This window comes from Mandrillus leucophaeus, unplaced genomic scaffold (assembly GCF_000951045.1).
Source record: "Mandrillus leucophaeus isolate KB7577 unplaced genomic scaffold, Mleu.le_1.0 Scaffold523, whole genome shotgun sequence".
Taxonomy (NCBI): domain Eukaryota; kingdom Metazoa; phylum Chordata; class Mammalia; order Primates; family Cercopithecidae; genus Mandrillus; species Mandrillus leucophaeus.
Genome location: NW_012105620.1, coordinates 1,811,085 through 1,834,068, shown reverse-complemented (window position 1 = coordinate 1,834,068; position 22,984 = coordinate 1,811,085). Strand labels below are relative to the sequence as shown.

Sequence of the window (22,984 nt, the reverse complement as noted above, 5' to 3'; positions counted from 1 at the left end):
GTTTCATAGTTAATCTTTCATAAGAATATTTCATAAGAATAATCCCCCAACCTGTAGAAGCCAACTTCTATAGGTTAATTCACTCCTACAGTAAATTTCTCTTTGTGTTTCTCACAATCTGAGTTGACTTCTACAATCTTGAAAAAAAAAAAAAATTTAATGTTATTGGTAAAGACTGAAAAGTAAGCAAACAGATAAAGTAAAAAAAAAGGAGGCTGGGCACAGTGGCTCATGCCTGTAATCCCAGCATTTTGGGAGGCTGAGGCGGGAGGATCATGAGGTCAGGAGATCGAGACCATCCTGGCTAACATGGTGAAACTCCATCTCTACTAAAAATACAAAAAAAAATTAGCCGGGCATGGTGGCAGGCGCCTGTAGTCACAGCTACTCGGGAGGCTGAGGCAGGAGAATGGCGTGAACCCGGGAGGCGGAGTTTGCAGTGAGCTGAGATCACACCACTGCACTCCAGCCTGGGCGACAGAGCGAGACTCTGTCTCAGAAAAAAAAAAAAGAAAGAAAAAAGAAAAAAAGAAAACAAAAAAAAGGAAATTGGGGAAGGAGAGCTGACAGAACTAGCAACCAGCAATAACATGAAAAGAACCAATTCTTAGCAGTGTGCTGTGTCATACCGGGGTCAAATAAGAGATGCTCATTAAATCCTCACATCCTTCTGCCACCCAAAGAGTCATTATCTCCTCCCTTGGGAAAAGGGCTTTGAGTCACACTCAAACAAAAGTATGAGAACTTTCAAGAAGCCAAGAGAATCATGCTTTCTGTAAGCATTCTGGTCGGAAAATCCCAGTTTAAAATCTTAGATTTTTTTCGTCATGAGAAACACAATCAAACCTAAAGTTTGGGAGGATTTGCCTGGGTAAATACAAAATGCAGAAAAAACACATTTTTTTTTTCCCCTGGATAAAGGTTCTATCTATGTAGGCAAAATAGAAGGTAGAGGAGGGTGGGTGGAATACTGCTATTGAGAGGGAAAAAAAGGGTGCTTTGGGCCTGACTTATTCAGGTTGACTGTCCAAATCAATTCCCCTCACAAATAATTGCTCAACTCTGCATTTCATTTTGTCTGGGAAGACACAGCCATGGAGAACAACTTAAGTGGGTCACTTTTTCTTGGATCCTTTAAGAAAATCCTTTCAATTGGAAAATGTCAAAAACTATTTTGCACATATGTAGCAATATCCATAGTAGTTCAATATAAATTTACAACTGAAAAAAAGCATCTCTTTTTTTTGTTTTGCCATATCCACTTTCTTTTATACATAAATACATTTTACACCTAAAATACCCTTTGGGTAGAATGAGGTATGCCAATTGAAAATGTTATATGTTGTTCAAGGAATTATTCCCAATTTAATACCTTTCAGTCAATTTATTCGTATCTATGTGTCCAGTGGATTCAGTGTCCCAAAGATAATTCTACTGTACACTGACCACTCCAACTTTGCAAGTTTGAGGCTGAGAGAAAACAGAGGCTCTTGCTGTAGATAATATAATGTGCTGAAATTCCAGAGATGGACATAATTTCTACCAAAACAGTATACTAAGCACTTTTTCAAATGCACTCTTACTTACTGGGTGCTCCCGTCGCTTCTGCACAGCTCCAGCGCCTGTTGGTAGCCATGGATCTTGCAGGTGGAAAACCAAGCCGCAGTTACAGGTTGGGAAATACCTCTGAGGAGAACAAAGCTGTGGGTTCACTACCAGTGGGAGAGACTGAAGAGTCGCACTGACATTGCTTTATACAAAAGGTTTGGTTTCAATCTTAAGGTTCCACCTAATCTGGCATAATTATAACTCAAAATCGTAAACATGTCAATAGACTCAGGACCGATACAGATAAGGCTCACTGGTCAAGTCTTACCTAAGGTGAAACTATAATCATTTCTCCATTTTGAGGAAATGAGACACACTTGAAAAGTATATAGAGTTAACTTTATGTTTTTGAGTTATCCTTATTGAGGGCCCTCAATGAAGAAAATCTATCCATTGAGTCATGAAATAGGTTTTCTTAAATTGTAGCCAGGGAAAACTAAAGTCCAGAAAGAAAATTAGGAATTAAGACAAATAATATTCAGTCTTTAAGGCAACTAGAGAACCCATGGGATAGAATACTTCTGTGCTCAAGAAGGCATGTTATTTTTTCAAAAGAGGCAGTATTTGATTTAGTTTTCCACTGTTAATTGTGTGAGCAACTGCATGAAATACCAGTGAAATCTATTTCCCAGGTGCTTGTGGGTCTAAAGAGCACTACGGTTTGTGCTACTGGTAACATGCTCTATAAAGCATATACTTTCCATGAGTGTTAGGGTTGAAAGGGCTTGGTGGTGCCTAAGCACTGTCTATCCATTGATGGTGTAGTCGGTAATGAAGACCATGGGTGGTTGTAGGCCACCTGTAGCAGAGCTTGAATATGTCTTTAATTGGGACAATGAGAAATGTTGTACGTGGGAATAAATGTATGAGTGAAAATTAGAACAACATACCTGCTTTAATTGCTTTTCTAGTTTTTCTTTCTCCATCTGACAAGCTTTTATCTAAAGACAAAACAAAGGCATTTGTTAATCAAGACAAGTTCAAATCATTAGTTCCTAAGCCACTCTTGACCTACTCAAGTGTGAGGCACTGACAGCAGTAATACCAACAAAAACAGCCACAGGTTGGTTTTTCCAGATATGCATTGATTCTATCTTTACATTTCCAATTGAAGTTTGAAAAATGTGATAGTTTTAAATTGCTATTCCAGTTTTTTGAGGCCATTACAATTCTGTTTTAGGTAGATCTATTTAGATACAGATATAGAAACAATTTTCATTGCTTACTGAATGACACTGAAATTGTCAAACTGACATTCAAAGGCTTCCATAATAAATTTTAGAAGTTATATATGCACTTAATCCATGTCAGAAACTGATCTAAATTCTTTACATGCAATAACTCACTGAATTCTCCCAATCCCTCTATGTGATACTTAGTATTATCTCAATTTTATAGATGAGAACACTAAGACATAAGATTCTGAGTAACTTGTTCAAAGTCACACTGCTATATTCCACGGCTTCTCACTACTTAAGGCCCAGCCTCATCTAGATGAATCACCTACCCTGGGTTCCCTTAACTTAAGACACACTTAGAGAAAGCTGGCTTTTCCTTGACTGTTTCATTGTCATTCCTATACTCCGTGTCCCACATTCCCATAAGGGATGGTCAAATATCCCCTTCTGAATGATACCTTTCCAAGTCCCACTAATCAGAATTATTCTGTCCTCTTATGTAGTGTTGTACATTCACTGTGTGACTTTTTAGACCAATGTGTACTATTTACAGGCAATTCTTGCTGCTTGTGGTAGTCATATTCCATAAAGTCTTCAGGGACACTGAATTAGTGAATATTGAACCACTGCTCCTAGGAGAATTGTTGGGTTAAGTTTCTGCTAGCCTCTTCTCACAACATTTGTGTCAATGAATCAATACATAACTTTGTTTCATGTGTGTTTCTGATTAAAGACAACTTATTTAATATGTTTCATTGATTAACACTGAACTCATGGTCAAGAGTACTATAACATGCCTTAATGAAACTTCTCTAACACACATTTTCTCTGTAAGGCGTATCACATCCTTCGTGTTTAGGAATCCTAGAGAGCATGTCAGCATATATATGTGGGCCATTCTAAACCATGAAATCACCAACAAAAAGCACAAAAACGCAGCAAACATGGCACTAAATGGACCACAAAAAGAACACTATGAATGTGTATATGTCAGGAAACAACTTTGCTGCTCTGCTCATATGTAAGGATGTATCACAAAGCACCACAAGTATTGCTTTGGGGATGACAAATGCATTTTAGTGAGTAGGGAAATTCACATATGCAGAATTGGTGATGATGAGGATAGACTGTACATGTCTCTTTTACTATACTGTGAGTTATTTACTAGCAAGAACCAGTTTTCGTTTTCTCACAGCATATAGCAGAATGCCTTGCAAAAAGAAAGCATCAAAATTAGATTACAAGGAACTGAAAGTAGCATGCTAATTATACAACTAAATGAAACTATTAAACATGCCCCCTCTTCTAATAGACTAAAATAATTTATAAAATACCTCTGAGCCATGATTTGGCTTGAGCTAAATGTTTTCTAAAGGGTATTTTGTTTTTTTCTTTTCTTTTTGAGACAGAATCCCACTCTGCTGCCCAGGCTGGAATGCAGTGGCCCAATCTCAGCTCACTGCAACCTCTGCCTCCTGGGTTCAAGAGATTATCCTGCCTCAGCCTCGTGAGTAGCTGGGATTACAGACGCGTACCACCATGCCCAGCTAATTTTTGTGTTTTTAGTAGAGATGAGGTTTCACCATGTTGGCCAGGCTGGTCTCAAACTCCTGATCTCCAGTGACCTGCCTGCCTTGGCCTCCCAAAGTGCTGGGATTACAAGCGTGAGCCACTGCGCCTGGACTGTTTTTTGCTTTTTTCACTTACCATTGAGAACAACTTAGTGAAGTCGTAAGGTAGGTTTCATTATCTATATTTTACAGGCAGGTATACTAAAAGAGGTTAGGTAACTTATTTTTTAGAGAGAGGTTTTAGAGTAATAAGAAACATTTTAGAGATGATCGAGTTCAACTTTGTCATTGTACAGATGAAGAAAAGGAAGCATAGAAAAGTTAAATAACTTGTTCCAGGTTACCACCAATGGAATATCAGAGCAGGCAGGAACACCAAGTCTTTTTTGCCCTAAATTCCTCTTATTTCTAAATACCCTAAGCATCTTTCACTTTACCACATTACTTATTTTACCATTGATACCGGCTTAACGCATCTTAGTGACAGAATGAATACATTCTGGGAAGAAAGCAACTCAGAATGCCAGAATGGTTTGACCTGAACATTCCTCTAAAAGTCCACTTGGACAGCAAATAATATGTTATTCAACTAAGGTAACGTCATGTAATGTCAGTTCCTTTTTTTCTTTTCTTTTTTTTGAGACGGAGTCTCGCTCTGTCGCCCAGGCTGGAGTCCAGTGGCGCGATCTCCGCTCACTGCAAGCTCCGCCTTCAGGGTTCACGCCATTCTCCTGCCTCAGCCTCCCTAGAAGCTGGGACTACAGGCGCCCACCACCACCCCCGGCTAATTTTTTTGTATTGTTAGTAGAGATGGGGTTTCGCCATGTTCGCCAGGATGGTCTCGATATCCTGACCTCGTGATCCGCCCGCCTTGGCCTCCCAAAGTGCTGGGATTACAGGCGTGAACCACCGCGCCCGGCCATCAGTTCTTTTTTAAATATCTTAGCATTTAATCTGCTGTTAATACATTTAACATACATCATCAAACCATTTACTTAGTCTCTGTGAATTCTATCATTCTCCTACTGAGTAAATGAGACTTTAAAAAAAAGGATTGGGCTTTCATTACTTTAAAGAAAAAATTTCATAGCTCTAAGTTATCACTTTAGATATGATTAAGATTTTCCTTTAGGTTCTAGGCACAATTATACCATACTGCATTTAGAAAATACATTTATTTTGTTGATACCAATCAAGTTTACAGGTGACACAGGAAAGGACTTGTGGATTATAGTATATAACGTTAAGTAGATAGATGTATGTTCCTGACCAGACTAAAAGTTCTGTAACGGCAAGGACATTGCCAGTCTATCACCAATCTTAATATAGTAGAATAAACAAAATTATATAATTATATATTGATATATAATTTATCATACAAAAATAAATAATTTACTAAAAATTGTTTTAAAATTAAAATTGTTTCACTTGCTGTTGTACTGGCAGCAAATTTTACAATTGCTTTAAAAAACAAATTATTTTTTGTTCTAAAACTGTTTTGCTGGCAGCAAGTAAAACAGTTTGTACAGAGACAACTTGAAAGAAATTAGGCTAGCTAGGCATGTAAGAAACAAATTAAAAGAATAAAAATACAAAAAATTAACTGGGCGTGGTGGTGCATGCCTGTAATCCCAGCTACTTGGGAGGCTGAGGCAGGAGAATAGCCTGAACCTGGGAGGTGGAAGTTGCGGTGAGCTGAGATCACACCATTGCACTCCAGCCTGGGCAACAATAGCAAAACACCATCTCAAAAACCAAAAAAGTATATATATTCTCTCTCTCTTTTTTTTTTTTTTTTAACCAAGAGTAATGAGAACATTGTCTTATCTATTGTTACATGAATTATTAGGTTGCCTGAATTATTTTCATAAAATTATTTGATTTTTTTACTATTTTATTTTTTCTAATTTCTTACAGAGAAAATGGTTCTGCAAAACAATTTTTTCCACGTAAAATTAGGAATTTCAAGTTAATCTTTAAAAAATCAGAGATAAAATTAAATGTAATTCACAATCCACTTTGTATTTGGAAGAAAATGATGACTGTTTAAAAATTTTTTATGACTAAGAATCTTGAAACTAAGAGCTGCCACAGCATTGCCATAACAATTTTCTATTTATTTAAAAGTATTGCAATATTTTACAAATAAAAATGGTGCAGTTTGTTTTATTTTTTAAGGCAAAATTATGTTAGCTACAGTTTCCTTCATTAACATCACTATTTACCCATCATGGCAACTTCCTGAATCTACTTTAATATATTCAATTACACTTAATTTTAGTATGCTTACATTTAATATATTCTATTTTAATAAACTGGTGACCATTATCTGGCTTCCTTGAAAGTACTCCAGTTACATTACATCTGGGAACCACTGAACAAAATCCTCAGTCTCACATATAAATGGCATTTAGAAATATGTATGTTTTTGGCAGACAGGAGCATTCCAACATAGCCCTTCAAAGAAAATGACAAGAATTTTGAAAACCACTTCACTTTATTTGAGTACTAGGTAGTTCAACTCTCATTCTACTAGGATAAATATTATGAGAAAAAGATCAAAAGGACTGTATTTTATAAAAAAAAAACTTTGGAATCCAATTTCTTGGGCAATTCCTTAATATACTTAAGTTAAAAGAAATTTCCAGTCATTTTCATCTCTTTACAAGATTGTTTAAGAATGACTTCATCCCAGGTGCTGACCTTTCAAAAAAATTCGATGGCAATTAACAGAAGTCAAAAAGTCTTGAATTTTTTAAATGAAAAAAAAAATACATACATGCTGGCAAAGATTATTTTGTTTTGACTTGTACCTGGGAATTCAGCCTGTTCAACTGGGATTGGGAAGTTTCATTAATTTGCTGTAGCTCCTCTTTCTCTTGATTAAGTCTCTCTCGATCTGATCGTTCCTTTTTGAAGTCTTCTTCGTATATTTGTACCTAAGAAATATTAACTTGCTGTTACTGTTAGCCTCCTTTTCTCTTAAGCCATGTAAATGACTTTATTTTAAATGACTGCTGCCTACTCCATTATTGTAAAGAACCCTCCCAACTAGTGTTCAGTGTCACTGTTTCAGAGCAAGTCATCCATCCTTAACACAAGGACTTTGATGTATGAATACTGCTTGAACTTCTAAAAGACAGTTTACTGAAAATAGCTGTTAAGTGTCACTAAATACTGACATGCCCAAGTTTCCAGACATAATGTGTAAGTTGAATGCAACAGAGAAACAAAACCCTTATGTATGTGGAAAAGCAAAGCATGATTGTTAAAAGGTATTCACAAATTTTCCCTTTATAAGTTACTTTGGGTGTGTATCATAAATAATAGTAATATTTGAGTGGAACACCGCTTGAGAGGCACTCCAAATATTCCAGAAAAGTGACCAAACTAAAAACAAAAACAGGTTTAAGTATTGTTATTGTTTTCAACTGACTTATTGTTGACTGAGGGCTAGGAGACTGGCATATAAAGCTATGAAAACAAATGAAACTTAGGGAATGAAGCAAAAACATTCCTCTAAGACTCTGATTTAAATTACTACTTATATTGGAACCTAGTAGCTAGATTTTTGTCTATTAAAACTACTGCACATTACACTTTCATCACTAACAGTGCAACACATTTTAACTAAAGGTTTATCAATTTTATTGTTCTAAGTCGACAGCAATAGAACAAACTATGCAAGGGAAGAAATTCAACATTTTGTATACATCTACATGCAGATACTCATATTAAATTTTTAAGTCTTTATTCACCAGAAGTACTGAAGGGAAACTACATCCAGCCACATTGACATTTTGATAATTTTTTTGGTTAAGAACTGACATTCATTTCCAAAGACAGTTAAACTAATGCTCTGTAAACAATCACCAGAGGCATTTTAAATGGGAGGAGACCATCTGATTAGAATTAAACACTGGCAACGTCATCACTTTAGTCAGGTAGGGGCCAAGATTCTCACTCAGTTTCTTTGTGCATTTAAACCCTTTAGTGTTTCACCTGGCACTTGGTGATGTAACGATTGTGGGTGCCTGATTACAAACATGCACAGTTAAAATATTTACGGAGAAAGTCAGCAATAGATACACTGCAAAACTATGGAGATGGATTTTGGTCTTCCCACAGGGATTCTGAAAAAAGAATATCTGTCACTGTAAGAAATATGAACCAAACCATTATTATAAACTTTATGTGTAAAAGTGACTCTTGCATGTCGTGTACCTTATATGCAAGTTCCGAAGATGTCAAGTGTTTGAACATAAGCAGTACTTTTGGTTTTTGAAGAAATCCTGGCCAGTACCAACAGTACTCTAGGGGTTGAGAATTTGACAGAGCTTTGAGACTGTGCATATTACCCTTATTCTCTTCATGAGTTTATTTTTCAGCTATGTATTTTACCCTGAATGTAATGAAGCAGATTATTCAAGTAAAATTGACAGAAGAGAAAATCCAACTTTACCATCAAATGCTATAAAATTTTTAGATCTATTCACAGATAGGTTACTTCACATGAAGCAGTAACAATAAAACAAATAACAGCAATAATAACACAATTGCTCGATTTTTCCATGTATTGCAACAAAAATCTTTGTAATTAGTACTCACTCAGGGCAAAAGCAGTCAGTAAATCATACCCAGGGACATCAGAAAAATGATGCTTTCCAGCCCTTTGTTCTATGGCACCCTGTTAATAAATTACTGACAATGTGTGCTTCAGGGATTGAGGTTCCTTGATGTATCCTGTATTTACCACTATTGCCATGAACCATTCCAGATTTTTCTCTACATTAGCTTATTTAACCTCTCACATAAAAAGAGACATGATATGCATGGTCGGCCCCTCAGCTAAGTGAATTCCAGCAGATTTAGAGAATTCCAGAGTAAGTTTAGACACAAGCAGTTTAACCAGTGCGGTATCTCCTCTGCACTATGCTGCCAATAGATACATGCAGAAGTTGTAGAGAGTGCATCCTTACTCTTGCTGTCCACTTGGCAATAGTGAGTGAGGTTAGGTGAGTGGAGAGGAGAATGCTATTGTGCATCAGTGAATTGCTAAGTGGTGCGGCACTAGCTGAGCAGACCTGGTTTCAGTGATTATAATAAATACAAAGTATTCTCTTTAAAACTGCTCTATCGTGCAAAGGCCTAGAGGCTAGCAACTACAGAATGATCACTCAGCTGCTACTGTTTTCTGAAAAGATCCAGAGTTGGGATTAATAGTGTTCTTAAAATAAGCCATGTGGCTGGGTGCGGTGGCTCACGCCTGTAATCCCAACACTTTGGGAGGCCGAGGCAGGTGGATCACGAGGTCAGGAGTTTGAGACCAGCCTGGACAACATGGTGAAACTCCATCTCTACTAAAAATACAAAAAATTAGCCAGGCATGGTGGCATGCGCCTGTAGTCTCAGCTACTAGGGAGGCTGAGGCAGGAGACTTGCTTGAAACGGGGAGGCAGAAGTTGCGGTGAGTCGAGATCATGCCACTGCACTCCAGCCTGGGCGACAATGGGAGACTCTGTCTCAAAAACAAAATCAAAACCAAAAACTATGTCTACATGAAACTCTCTAGCCCCAGTGCTAATAGAACCTCGCCCAAGGTTAATTGGCATGTCCCTCTTTTAACTGTGTGATTGGGTAAGCCATTTAATCCATTTGAAACTCAGTTCCCTATATTCTAAATGGTGGGACTGAACTAGCTGATCTATATTCTTCCTATCAAGCTTGAAAATTAGATAATTCTACTTAAAATAAATGCAAAAACCTTTGACATATTTCTAGCAGCAAGACATCTAAAAATGCCCAAAGAAGCATGAACAATGGGCAGTATGTTCTCCACAGGATCATGCCACTTCCAGCTTCTCACCTGCTGCTTCAGAACTTCCATTTCTGTTCTCATCTCCTCATGGCAAAATTCCACTCGAGACTTCCTCAAACAGTCCTCAGAAAATGAACACTTGAAATTCAAGGCATCCTGAAGAACCTATGTAATAAGATAAGTACACTGTTGATCTAAGATTTACCACATGGAATGAATTCTTTTATAATTGTTACAATCATCTCAAATGCACCCACAAATAAGCATTTCATGTTCAACGCTGCTGACATAACCGAGTAACTTTCTTCTTTCTGATTTTCTCATATATGTATTTTTTTCCAGAATCTTTGTCTTTTCTACATGATGATGCTTATGTTAATCGATCCTCATTATTATTTAGGCTTTGATGTTGGACCCTCCTCCTCCACCTAGCCAACTATGAAAACAAAATCTGTATCTATAGACTTTCTCCAGATTCTCTGCTTCAGTCAAATGTATACCCTATCAATGATGCTCAGACATTAGGGAACATCAGAGGTAGCAGACATGCCCATCCCTTGGTACTGACTCCCAGAGATTATGAATCAGTAGGTTGGAGGGTAGAGTTTCAGAATTTGCATTTCTCAGAAGCTGGTGCTGCTGGTCCCAGGTAATGTTTTGAGTAATTTCTGCTGTATAACTATGGCATGCCCTCAACAGGAGAGAGGGACATCCACAGAAATGAGAGCCCATGCAGACTCAGAATCTGTTAGCTCTGTTGTGCTACTCTTCTGCCCTGGCCTAGCCACAGTCCTATTTGTTTTCTGCTAAAACATTCATTAACTCACTACCGAGTGGAGAGTGCCCTGCTTTCTTGACATCCAGTATAAGTTGATGCTTTTAGCATGGCATGAGGAGAGGAAAGAAATGCCTATATTCACCAGAAAGATGATCGTCCTTAGTCCTTAGTCATTAGCTCATCATGATCACATCATTACATTATTTTTGGTAACATCATATGAAAGACATTGCCTCTCTTTTGAAGACCTTTGGTTCATGATAAGTTCAACAAAAATGACTTCCAAATATCGTGGCAGAATACTTCTCACCCTGGTGTGGCCTCAGGGACCACAAAATGACTACTTGCTCATTATCAAATGAGTCCTCTGTACAAATAGAAAAGGTTTATTTTCAGAGATCTAAGAAAAATTTGCTTCTGTATTTCTTTAGTAACTTCAACAGTGTCTATTTGGTGATATTAGTAGGTAACTAATTCCACTGCATTACTATATAATATGGTCATAAAGGTAGGAAAAGACAAGCAAATGTATGGTTTTGAGTATGTGGACAGACTGGGAATTTCCTAATAGAATGTCTTAGAATATACAGATACTGTCTAGCCTGATATGAATATCATTTTTTCAGGAAGTTGTAAGAGAAATAAAGAGCTTTCTTCATCCTTTGGGGAGAATTTACACAAACAACAAAAGTAGCTTAATAATTTATGTTTTGTGAGGATTTGTGTTAAGCTCTAGGAAGTGTCAGAACAGTTCATTTTTTTTTCAACTGGTGAATAGTAGTAGAGAAAATCTAGGGTGGGGAGGGCCAAATGGATTATGGCAATTGAATATTCTAGTTCCTTATCCTACACCTGGGAATAGACTACTTTTGTAGATCTTGTTATTTTCATTTTCTGATCTATTTTTCATGCTATTTGGGATCCTAGAAATTTTGTAAATGAGTCATAAATGAAAGATGAGTCTAATAGATATTTATTCCATTTTGGGTTTTCCCAACTTCCTTGAACAAACACCTATAACCTATTCTAGAATATTTACGATTAGTACAGATATTCTAAACAGATCTACCAAGATGTTAGACAAATCAAGTTTGCCCATGGGTGGCACAAGCTGAGTAGCCTTAGGTAATTGTTTTCACTTTGGTTAAACATCTGGCTTCCCTTTAGGAGCCTGATAAAAACAAACTCCCAGGTATTTTCTTCAAAGCAAACAAATCGAATTGAATACACACAATTGTGTGAACTTCTGAAAACAGTATGTTAATTACTAAGCTGACATATTACACATTTTTGCTAAGTGAATATGGGTCAGCAGATATTCAGCTTGTACATAGAGGGTAGGCTCTGGATTCCATGCTGTGATGGATGGTGTGCACAATCAGCTACCAAAAACATTTTGAGTAACTTCTGTTTATTACATTGGTAAGAAGGAAAAGAAAAATATTCATTGTAAAATAGAAGAACAATAATATCTTACATTAGGTACCAATACCCATCTTAAATAAGACAAAAATCTACTGTCATAACTCATCACTTTATATCTATACTTTCAAGGGACAGCTTAAAGTATAGATGTGGGATGAAATCTTTTCTGGCTTTAAGCATGCTTTTATTTTTTTCCTCACTACCCATAAGTAATGTATTATACCTGTTAAAGCATGAATTCTAGGTCCAGTATTGTCTACCAAACATATTATATACTAGCTAATTAAATTCATCCATTCACTCATCCAATAAATATTTAAGATCTTACTCTGAGCAAGGTCCTGTTCTAGGTATTTAAGATAAAGCAGTGAAAAAAAACAGAAAAAAATTCAGAACCACATTATGACATTGCCTGAGTCCCTCCCTCCCTAAAATACACGTTAAAATGATATTTTACAAATGCATTGTTATAAAGATGGTTACATAATATATGAAAATGTGTTTTCACCCCAAAAGTTTATTTTTTCTTCTAATTTTAAGAGAAATTAAACATAAACATACTTATGGGCCCCTAAAAGTACTACAGGCCTAGACACTGTGCCTCTGGTGCCTAATGGAGGAGTTGGCATGAAAATCCTACCCTCATGGAGTTTACAACCAAGATTAGTAGCTAGAAAACAAATAAAGTTATAAAAGTTAGACTATATATATATATATAAAATATATATATGTATATTAGATAGTAATAAATTCCAAGGAAAATTTAAACCAGGAAACACCAGTAGTATAGTATGTAATTTTAATTAGGATAGCCAGAAAAGTCATCTTTGAGAGGTGACATTTGTATAAAGATCTGATTTTACTCAAATTATTTTTTCTCATTGAGATTTTATAATTATAAAATCATAAAATTTTAAAATGTAAAATTTCATGGAGAATTATTAAATTGTATTATCACTGGAATGATGAAAACTTATATTTTTCTAACATTAAACAATTTTCTGTGAGCTACAAATATGGATACACAAACATGAAGAGTGCACATGGACATGAGCAAAAATACAGCATTCTTGGCTGTTTTAATATCTACAAGGTTTATATCTTTGTATCTATATTTAGGGACAGTCTATAAATGAGACAATGTAAGAAAACTTGTAATATGGTATCAAAAATGGGAGGATTTTAAATATAATCTCAATTGTTTATAGTTCCTCTAATGCATTTGTGCAACATTTTCTGGAAGAGAACAAAAGGGAAAAGATAGATTTTGCCCTGCATTGTATGTTTGAGCATGGTTTTTCTCTCTTAGAGGATAAAGTGTATTATGAAGTTTATCCTCACTTTCCAATTTTCTCCTGAAGAATAACTTGTCCCACAAACAGATCTACTATAGGATCACATTTGCAAAGCATCCTATCAGCTATGCAGGCACATACTTAATAATTTGAGGATCTTTAAATGACATCTCTGAACACTAGTTAACTAAAACCATGGGCATGTGGCCCAAAATACAGGGGTTGAGCATCTGTTTCAAGTCCAATCACCTACTCTTGTTTCAGAAGACAATTTCTGTTCTTTTATCAGGAAATATCTAGCTGAGAGATGCGTATCTCAACTCAACCATGTGCTATAGCATTCCTATGTTCCACATATGGGTTGGCTCTTGGAAAAGTCAACAGTATAGGATTATTTTTCCTGAACTATTTAGCGACCCATTCCTCCAAAATATGAACCAACTAGTCCATAAAACAACATACACACACCACTGCATGCACATGCGCACACCTTTCCTCTCCCTGACTTTAAAGTAGGTTTTAGGCTTGCACTTGAGAGAGCTACCATCTCAGCCTTGGATTCGGCATTTAGCATGCTTCCTTAGAGTGTGTTTCACACCCAACTCCATAGTGATCATTTTAAAGAGCAGTTTGTTTCCTGAGGAAGCTTTTGTGGTTGACCAAGAGATACGTTATTGTTCGCAAACACCCACTTGCTTTATGTGGTTCTTCAAACTAAGAAACGTTCTTACTGTCTCTATAATTCCTCCTCATTTCTCTTTTTCATGATGAATCTTTGTAGGGACAAAAATTCCCTAAAACCTCCTTAGCCAAGTATGGCGGAAAGCTGCAGCTAGGAGTGATTTATAAAATCACAGCTAATTTCTTGTGCCTCAAGGCTGGGACCCACACTGCAGCCTAGATTTTGTTGTGACTCTCGGTAAGAATGTTTTATGCAGGGACTTCTCATTTTAATATCCCATGCTTGACCTGCCTGATACCTTATTAAGGCGTTTTATTTCACATTCGTAATGTTCCTTCTCCTCGTTCACAAGAGCATTTTTTTCCTTTAAAAGCTTATTCTCTTCCTTCAATTCATGTAATTCTTCATTTAGGCGTTCCTTTTCCTTCTGAAGTAAAGACCAAGAAAAGAAAAGAAAAATCAGTACAAGTCGAACAAGATGATATTGTAGGAATTCTGATATATCGGCCGTGGCAGGCAGATTGAGGGGTCACCCTTCTGAAATACAATAAAAACAGGACCTGCAAGACTTTAACTTAACGTCCCACTTGAGCGATATTCTTTGGATGAATGCTAGAATTAGGATTGAAGGAATCTTTCTTTTATCAGAATTTACTGAAGTAGCTTAGAAATTTTGCGACCCCAGGGGAAAAAAAAAAATCAAATTTCCCAATTCTGGTTTTTTGTTTGTTTGTTTGTTTTTGTTTTTGTTTTTGTTTTTTAAGATGAATTCTCACACTGTCGCCTGGGCTGGAGTGCAATGGTGAGATCTTGGCTCACTGCAACCTCCGCCTCCTGGGTTCAAGTGATTCTCCTGCCTCAGCTTCCCTAGTAGCTGGGATTACATGTGCCTGCCACCACGCCCAGCTAGTTTTTTATATTTTTTAGTAGAGACGGGGTTTCACAATGTTGGCCAGGCTGGTCTCAAACTCCCGACCTCGTGATCCGCCCGTCTCAGCTTCCCAAAATCCTGGATTCCCAATTCTTACTTTCAATTGTCAAATAAATGGGTCTGCAGGATAAGCAAGTCCCTATGTACTGTTACTAGGTGATGGATAAGCGATTAAGAAACATAGCTGAAATGGCAGAAAGAAAAGGCTTTCAGCTATTTCTTACTGTCATTGTAAGAAAACAATCCGAAATGTCTCAAAGCTCATTCCTGCATCATTCTGTATTAGAAAGAGGGAAAAGAGAATAATCTTTAGGCCAATAAGACCCTTCATTACAGATCTTATTTAGAGCACTCTATTGTTGTGATTATTATTTTTAAAAGGGAGAAATCAACTAATCCAACTGCCACCACTTCTCCATGTTTTAGATTATCATCCAGAAGTGCAGTGTTTTAAACAACTGAAGGTTAGCTGCTTAAACATCAACAGGCTCTGGATTCAGACAATATCTCCCACCTCTTAATTTTGTATAACAGATAGCAAACATTTTGTGAAGTAAATTGGATTCTTAGTGAGATTGAGATTTTAACCCAGTAAAATAAATATTGCAGAAAATAGGTAACTCAACATGCAAAACTAGCTAATATATGTGTTAAAGTGTGTTATTTGAGCAACTAATATTTCCCAATATGATTACAAAATTTAAGAAATCCGCTTTAGGTAATTCATTTTCTTTAAAAGGGAAAATATTTCTACTTGCTTTTATTTAAATAGAATGAACATATACACTTAGAAAATAAGCCAACTATTTTCTAAGTTAGCATAATTTAAGAGAAAATTATTCCAATGAGAAAATGGTCCCAACTGCATTGAGGGAAAAATTACTCAGATTCCTGGCTAGGATGTAATTGGAAAAGGAAATGACTGCTACATGGCAGAAAGGGAGTGTTGCTAAACTCTGCTTTCCTGACTCACCGTGACAAAGACATCCTCAGCAAGGTAGGAAAACCTGGACTGGCATTGTCTGTGCTAATTTTAGACATTGCCTTAAGATTTCTACGTTTTAAAATATTGCCAATGCCTCACGATATCAGTGATAAGACATTCCCTCAGAGTCTTTACACTTTGTTTTTTCTTACTATACCTAAAATAACAAGGGACCATTAGAGTTTAAGGTTTTCTCCCTTTTTCTACAATAGTCATGAAGTCCAATAATGGAAAGTAAAACCAGGACAAAAAGAGTGTTTTTTCAGGAAAAGCTGTCATCTCAACACCATCCAGTTCTCAGCAAGGGACTGATGGAGCTTTAGAATCTGGAGGTTGGGTTCCAGTCCCTTTTTACCAACGTGGGCAATTCAATTTGTTTACATCTCAGCTTTCTCATCTTTAATATAGCAAAAATAATTATTTTGCTCACAGGTGGGCCGAGAATGTTAAATGAGATAATGAGGATGAAGCCTTTTAAAAATGTCATAAATTTATGGTTACAGAAGTAAAACCTCATATGTAACTCTCTCTGTAAGCTTGAAAAGCTACTGCACAAATACAAAGTATTGCCATATTATTATTATGAACACTACTAATAAAAATAATAAATACGAATAAAAGCAAAAGAAAAAAAATAATTTTCTCTTAGGCTGAAATGCCCTAGAGAGTCAGCAAATCTATGGATCGGTTTTCTTTTTCCTGGAAGGGCCTGGGGGATGACTGTCTGCCTATTTATGCAACCAGGAGAAACCCGGCAGAGAATCTCCTTCCTTCTTGTTCTAGAGAAGTCACCCTTGTTCATGGCTCTTGGGGACTTGCGTAACCCATACACCCTTGCACATCGGTCCTTGCTCAGTAGTGAGTTGATTTTAATAAAACGGTAGGTTTTCCACAGGAAATCCCCCCGCCCCTTTGCTTTTATTTGGATCCTCTGGGCTCGAGAACCCGGGCCCCGCCCACCTCCTCCCGCTGCAGCCGGTCCCGGGTCAGGTCGCGCTGCCGGTCGTCCTCTCTCTGCCTGTCGTCCTCTCTCTGCCTCTCATGCCGCTCCTCCTCTCGCAGGCTGAGGAATCTTTCTGCGGCGTCCAGTTTCGTCTTCAGCTCTGCTACCTGAGGAGGTCGTTCACAGACAGCTGCAGATACCTTCTCTGAAGCTCACAAGCCCCTGGATTTATTCCCAGGGTATGAACTTTGGACAGAAACGCCCCACCCCAGGACGTCCCCTAAGGAGAGGTCCTAGTTCCCACCGTCCCTAACACAGATCGGGATACTCGCGTTTCAAAGGGAGCTTGGCCTTGCACCAAAACAGCCTCCAGCTCTTCCTTCTTTTCTCCAAACCACCCCTACTTCAGAGGGAATAAAAGACTTAGACCACACCCAGGGAATTCTCTAGGTTTATTATCCTATTCTCAACTCTCCAGGCGAGCCTAGCCTGGTCTGGAAAAGGCAATGAGGGGCAGCAGGTTAGGTAGAATATGCCTATACCAGAGAAAAACAGACATGGCCTTTAATCTATCAGTAATTTGCAGCATTTGAACTCCTACTGGGTGCCAGATCACTCTGATGACAGAGTGACAGGTCCTCAGAGTAACCACAGTCCAGAGCGAGAATCTTAGAGAGGAGTGCGTCTTCCAAGATGAGGATTATAGCCATCACTAACACCGTCTTCACGCACCTGCAAGCCCTTCGAGAAAGCAGCTTCAGCATTCTCTCTGGGATCATCATCTTTAACATTTACAGACCCTTATTGCCCCAGCAGGGATATTGCAAGGCTGCCTGACCATTGCCTGGTGCAGTGGGAACATTATCCTGAACATTTTAAATTCAATACTTTTGGGTAACAAAATGAGGAGGAAAGGAACAATGTTGCTATATTATAATACTCATGGTCAAGTTTCTTAATACTGAATTATTTAGGGGAAAGTACTTTCTCTCTTTATCTCTTTTTGAAGATAGAATAATTTTAAATTATAAATGGTCTTTTATGTATTAAAGGAGGTTTTCTTCCAAAAGCCCCTTTCTCACCAGAGCTTTTTAAGAGCAAACGTGCTTTAGATGGAAGAGGAGATTGCCCCATTTTTCCTCACACTTTCACTGTTACCACCATTTGTTTCTCTATTTGTGGAAAACAGCTCATGCTATCTAATTAAAGAATTAGGGCTAACGTGGCATAAACAGTGTGAACTTTAAACCATATCTCACCTCACATATAACTGTGCATTTGTGGCTTCTAGGGACAAAGGTAAGGCTGGGATACTCTGTGAGCCATGATAAATGTGCATAAGAACTCTTGAGACATCACTGGGGGCCATTTTTGCACTTTTCTTTAGCTGTTGTTCAAGATGACTCACTGACACCGTTCATTAATCTTCAGTGCCATAAGACCAATACTACACTCAGCACCCTCCCGCATCATTTTCTAACAGTTGGCTATCCACAAAGCTCTTTGTAGCTGAAATCAATGAGACTCTTCACACAATTGGCCACACCAGGATAATGGATTTAAAGAAAATACTGAATAGAGAGAGGTATTTACCTTTCTTTCATATAACTCTTTCATACTTCTAAATTGCTGATCCCATTGCTGGTTAACTTCCAGGAGCTGAAATTATTAAAATTTGGGGCATCAACAAAGAATTTCTGCCCATTTGGAAATTTTGTAAAAAAGAAATTACTTTCTGAGCTTATTAAGATTTTAGAAGCCATGGATGAAGACAACATTTTTTTTCATCAAGTTCTGATTGTGCTGGGATGATTAAATTGAACACACTCTCACCTTTTCACAACTGGTTCTTATATGAAAAACTATTGGCCGGGCTCGGTGGCTCACTCCTGTAATCCCACCGCTCTGGGAGGCCAAGGTGGGTGGGATCACTTGAGGTCAAGAGTTCGTGACCAGTCTGCCCAACATGGTGAAATCCCGTCTCTACTAAAAATACAAAAATAAAAATACAAAAATACGTGGTGGCCTGCACCTGTAGTCCCAGCAACTCAGGAGGCTGAGGCAGGAGAATCACTTGAACCCAGGAGGCGGAGGTTGCTGTGAGCCGAGATCGTGCCACTGCACTCCAGCCTGGGCAACAGAGCGAGACTCCATCTCACGAAAAGAAAAGAGAGGAGAGGGGAGGCGAGGGGAGAGGAAAAACTATTAAGTCGTAGGTGTATCTTGACAAGGCAGCTGAACAGTTTATCAGTAACTTTTAACTTTTGTTAGTTATTTGAATTTTCATTTTCTTTGTTTGATCCAACCACAATCTGATAAAAATTTGTAAGTATTGATGATTGTCTGTAAGATTTCTTCATTCAGGAAGGTTCTTTTCCCAAACTTTTTCATATTTTTCTATGTGCTTACACTGATTATAATGAAATATTTTTTCCAGCTCTTTTAAAGCAGAATTTATGCTAACAAAGCCTAGGCGCCATTAACTGATCATGATTTTCTTGCAATAATGTGCTTTAAAAGATTAACACATGATTTATAATAAATATTCAACAAATAGATAATATCACTATTTTGAAAATTTAGATTTTCAAGAAATTATAGTTTTGTCATAAGATAATATTTAGATGCATTTTAGGCTGAAAATAATTTAAAGATCTTAAAACTATCTGCTAATTAGAAGGCAGAAGAAATGCTATGATATGTGGTTAGCTTTTTGTTGGGGAAGTTTGTAGTTTTCTGCATTAAGAGAAATTCCAGCACTTATGGATATGGAACAGACACTGAGAAGATAGTGGTAATGACTAAAAACTAGCAAGACTTTCTCCTAATTAAAAAGCAAATTACTGAATCCATAGTAGCAGTTACTGTCATTATTTAGTATGAAATTGTATAATATTATTATATCGAGAGTTACTTTGTTGGCATTTTAGGGATTCCATTGTGTATACTATAGTTACATTACTCTGCCGTAGTTTAGTAATTTTCCAGAAGGTCACAATATTCTTCGCAGTATCAAAGAGTAGAAGGCACCATAGAAGAGAACATGAAAGATTTAATACACAGAATGAATTAGAAAAGGAATTACAGACTGGGCACGGTGGCTAACTCCTGTAATCTCAGCACTTTGGGAGGCTGTGGTGGGCAGATCGCTTGAGGACAGGAGTTCGAGACCAGCCTGCCCAAAATAGCGAAACCCATCTCTACTAAAAATACAAATATTAGCTGGGCATGGTCGTGCATGCCTGTAATCCCAGCTACTGGGGAGGCTGAGGCACAAGAATCACTTGAACCTCAGAGGCAGAGGCTGCAGTGAGCTGAGATTGTGCCACTGCACTCCAGCATGAGTGACAGAGCAACACTGTCTCAAAAAAAAACAAGAAGGAATTACAAAATTGATAATATACAGAGTGCTAAAATTGTTATACTTTTCACTACTTCCTCTGTCAAGAAGAGTAAAGAGGTTCTAACATTCATTAGGCTCAGAAAAATAAAACTCAAAATAATACCCATTAATTCCCAGGAACATTTTAGAAACAAACTTTATTTATGACAATGCCTTCTTCTAACTCCCATGTGTTTGGATGCCCAAACCCTGAAGTCATAGCACCTAAATCAACCATACTTAAAGACTTTTCAAGTAACTCAAGAAACCTTGAGTTCCAACGTGTGTGAAGTTGCAAGGCATAAAGGGTAAAGGTCATAAGCCATAAAGGATAAAGGCATAAAGGATAAAGTCACTTGGTCTGTGTGGAGGAAACATCTAAGTTTTGAGAAAATTAGGATTATGTTACCAGACTTATTACTTTGTCATTTTTCATTCATCACTGCACAGACACTGAGACAAGTATGAGACATACAGGTGAATAAGAAAAAAGCATTTGCTCTCAAAATAGTGCAGTCCAGTATCTTAAAGATAAGTACTGTGACCTGATAACAAAAATAAAAGGCACAAGGATAATACATTATTTTATCCTCAGCATTAATCCATGGCACCTGTGGCTTTAGCGAGTATTTCTAAGTTACCTCTTTTCTCTGTTTTTCTAAACACCTTATCTTTTGTTCAAGAGAATTTGTCAAGTTCTTTCTTGTTGATGATTCAGCACACTTAAAAAAAAGAAAAGAAAAGAAAAAAATTGAAACAAAACTGTTTACAAAATAAACAGAAGTACTGCTCCTCACAAACACCATGCATTTGGCCAACTCTCCTGTTGCGATTTATAAAAATACCTGATTCTAGCAGTAATAATCCTCACACCCTAAGTCCTTCACAGTGGCTGATGGAGGAATCAGTTCATATTATGTTTTAGAATCCTTTATATAAATTAGTTACCATAATAATTCTGTAATAAATTATAAATATATCTATATACTATAATGGGTAAGTCAGAGATTAAAATTTTATGAATTTGGATTTCAATCCTTTTCCAAAAAAATGACAACTAAGAAATCAGGTAAGTTTCCTGGATATATTTTAGGCATTTTTATAGTAAACATTTCAAAAAAGTCATTTTGGTAGCTGTGCCCATGAACATGTATGTGAGTAATATTCTGAAAAGTAGACCCAGTAAAAGTCAGAGGAACGACAGAATCATCAAGAATAAAGACAAACACATACAGCTATTACTGTGTAATTACTGTGTAATTTTAGCCAGCTCCTTGAATAAAGTCACTAGGTTACTAGTTTAGATTAATAATAAATTACTGTCATAATGAAAAGTTTACCACCTTTCTTTTCAGTTATTTTTTTTTCAGGAGTGAGAGTATTCATTTAAAGGTAACACAAAAGCTGTGGAAACTGTCTGCCATCTGCCTAAATCAACTAAGAACAACATTTACTTAAATAAAGGACTGATTCCTCTATAATAATTCAATAATCTTACTACTATCTCATCCCAGAGTCATATAAGTAACACAATGAATTGGGTGATGAGAGTAGTTCCTACATCTGTAATCAGTTTCAGCCTTATTAGTTACTGTGGGCCACTAAATTGCTTAAAGTTGTTCATGAACAATTAAGAAATATTTTCAGAACATGTTGTGGTCTTTGCCAAAAATGTGTAGAGGAAATTGTTCTTTTGCAATCATCATGGTATTTCAAGCACTTTTTTCATCAGAAATTATTTATAAAAGTGTATTTTCTATCTTTTCTCTGTTTATTTGTGTTTCGGCATTTTAGGGTTTGATGGTATTTTATGTAAGCATAGATGTTCTCGTTTCCTTAGCTTCTTCCTATTTAGACCTATGTTACAATTAAGACCACATTTAAAAAGAGACAGTCTTCTATGGGTAAATAAATTCTGAATGATTATATTTGCTTTTGACCTCAAGACACTGGTCTGGCTGAGCACCAAGAGTGACACTGAAACTCAAGTGTCAAGTATGTTGGGGCCTGTAGTTGAATCTTCTTCTTTTTGGGAAGACTTCCAAGAAACTAGACCCATTCTGGATTAGAACAGACTAACTATTAAGCGTCTTTGATCTGGAAAATGCTGTGAGCCAACCCTACTTAGTGTATCTTGAGGTCATCAGCAAAGTAGGGCCATAGTAAGACTGGATTTTAGAACAGTGGTTCTCACCAAAAGAGCACATCAAAGTCACCATTAAGCTTGCTAAACGTCAAGCATCCTGAACAGTGGATCAGAATTTCTAGAAGAGCAGCCAGGGCACCTCTATTTCTAATATATTTCCTAGGTAATCTTGATTCACACTAAAGTTCAATATACTCCCATTCTAGGGAATAAATTATGGGTGCTCAAAAATGGCTCCTCTC

At 37.1% G+C, this 22,984-nt stretch overlaps 1 protein-coding gene across 4 annotated transcripts in view; it reads right to left on the bottom strand.

Moving 5' to 3' along the window:
- TNIP3 (TNFAIP3 interacting protein 3) overlaps nt 1-22,984 on the bottom strand; it is a 95,443-nt gene that overhangs the window by 8,574 nt on the left and 63,885 nt on the right. For all 4 annotated transcript variants that reach the window (XM_011996778.1, XM_011996777.1, XM_011996779.1 and 1 more), the window contains 8 exons: nt 21,238-21,318; nt 18,808-18,873; nt 17,232-17,381; nt 14,654-14,782; nt 10,224-10,340; nt 7,171-7,296; nt 2,499-2,549; nt 1,588-1,686 (listed from right to left, as the gene is read on the bottom strand). In XM_011996778.1, the coding sequence (XP_011852168.1) occupies nt 1,588-1,686; nt 2,499-2,549; nt 7,171-7,296; nt 10,224-10,340; nt 14,654-14,782; nt 17,232-17,381; nt 18,808-18,873; nt 21,238-21,318 (819 nt within the window). The remainder of the gene's footprint in view (nt 1-1,587; nt 1,687-2,498; nt 2,550-7,170; nt 7,297-10,223; nt 10,341-14,653; nt 14,783-17,231; nt 17,382-18,807; nt 18,874-21,237; nt 21,319-22,984) is intronic.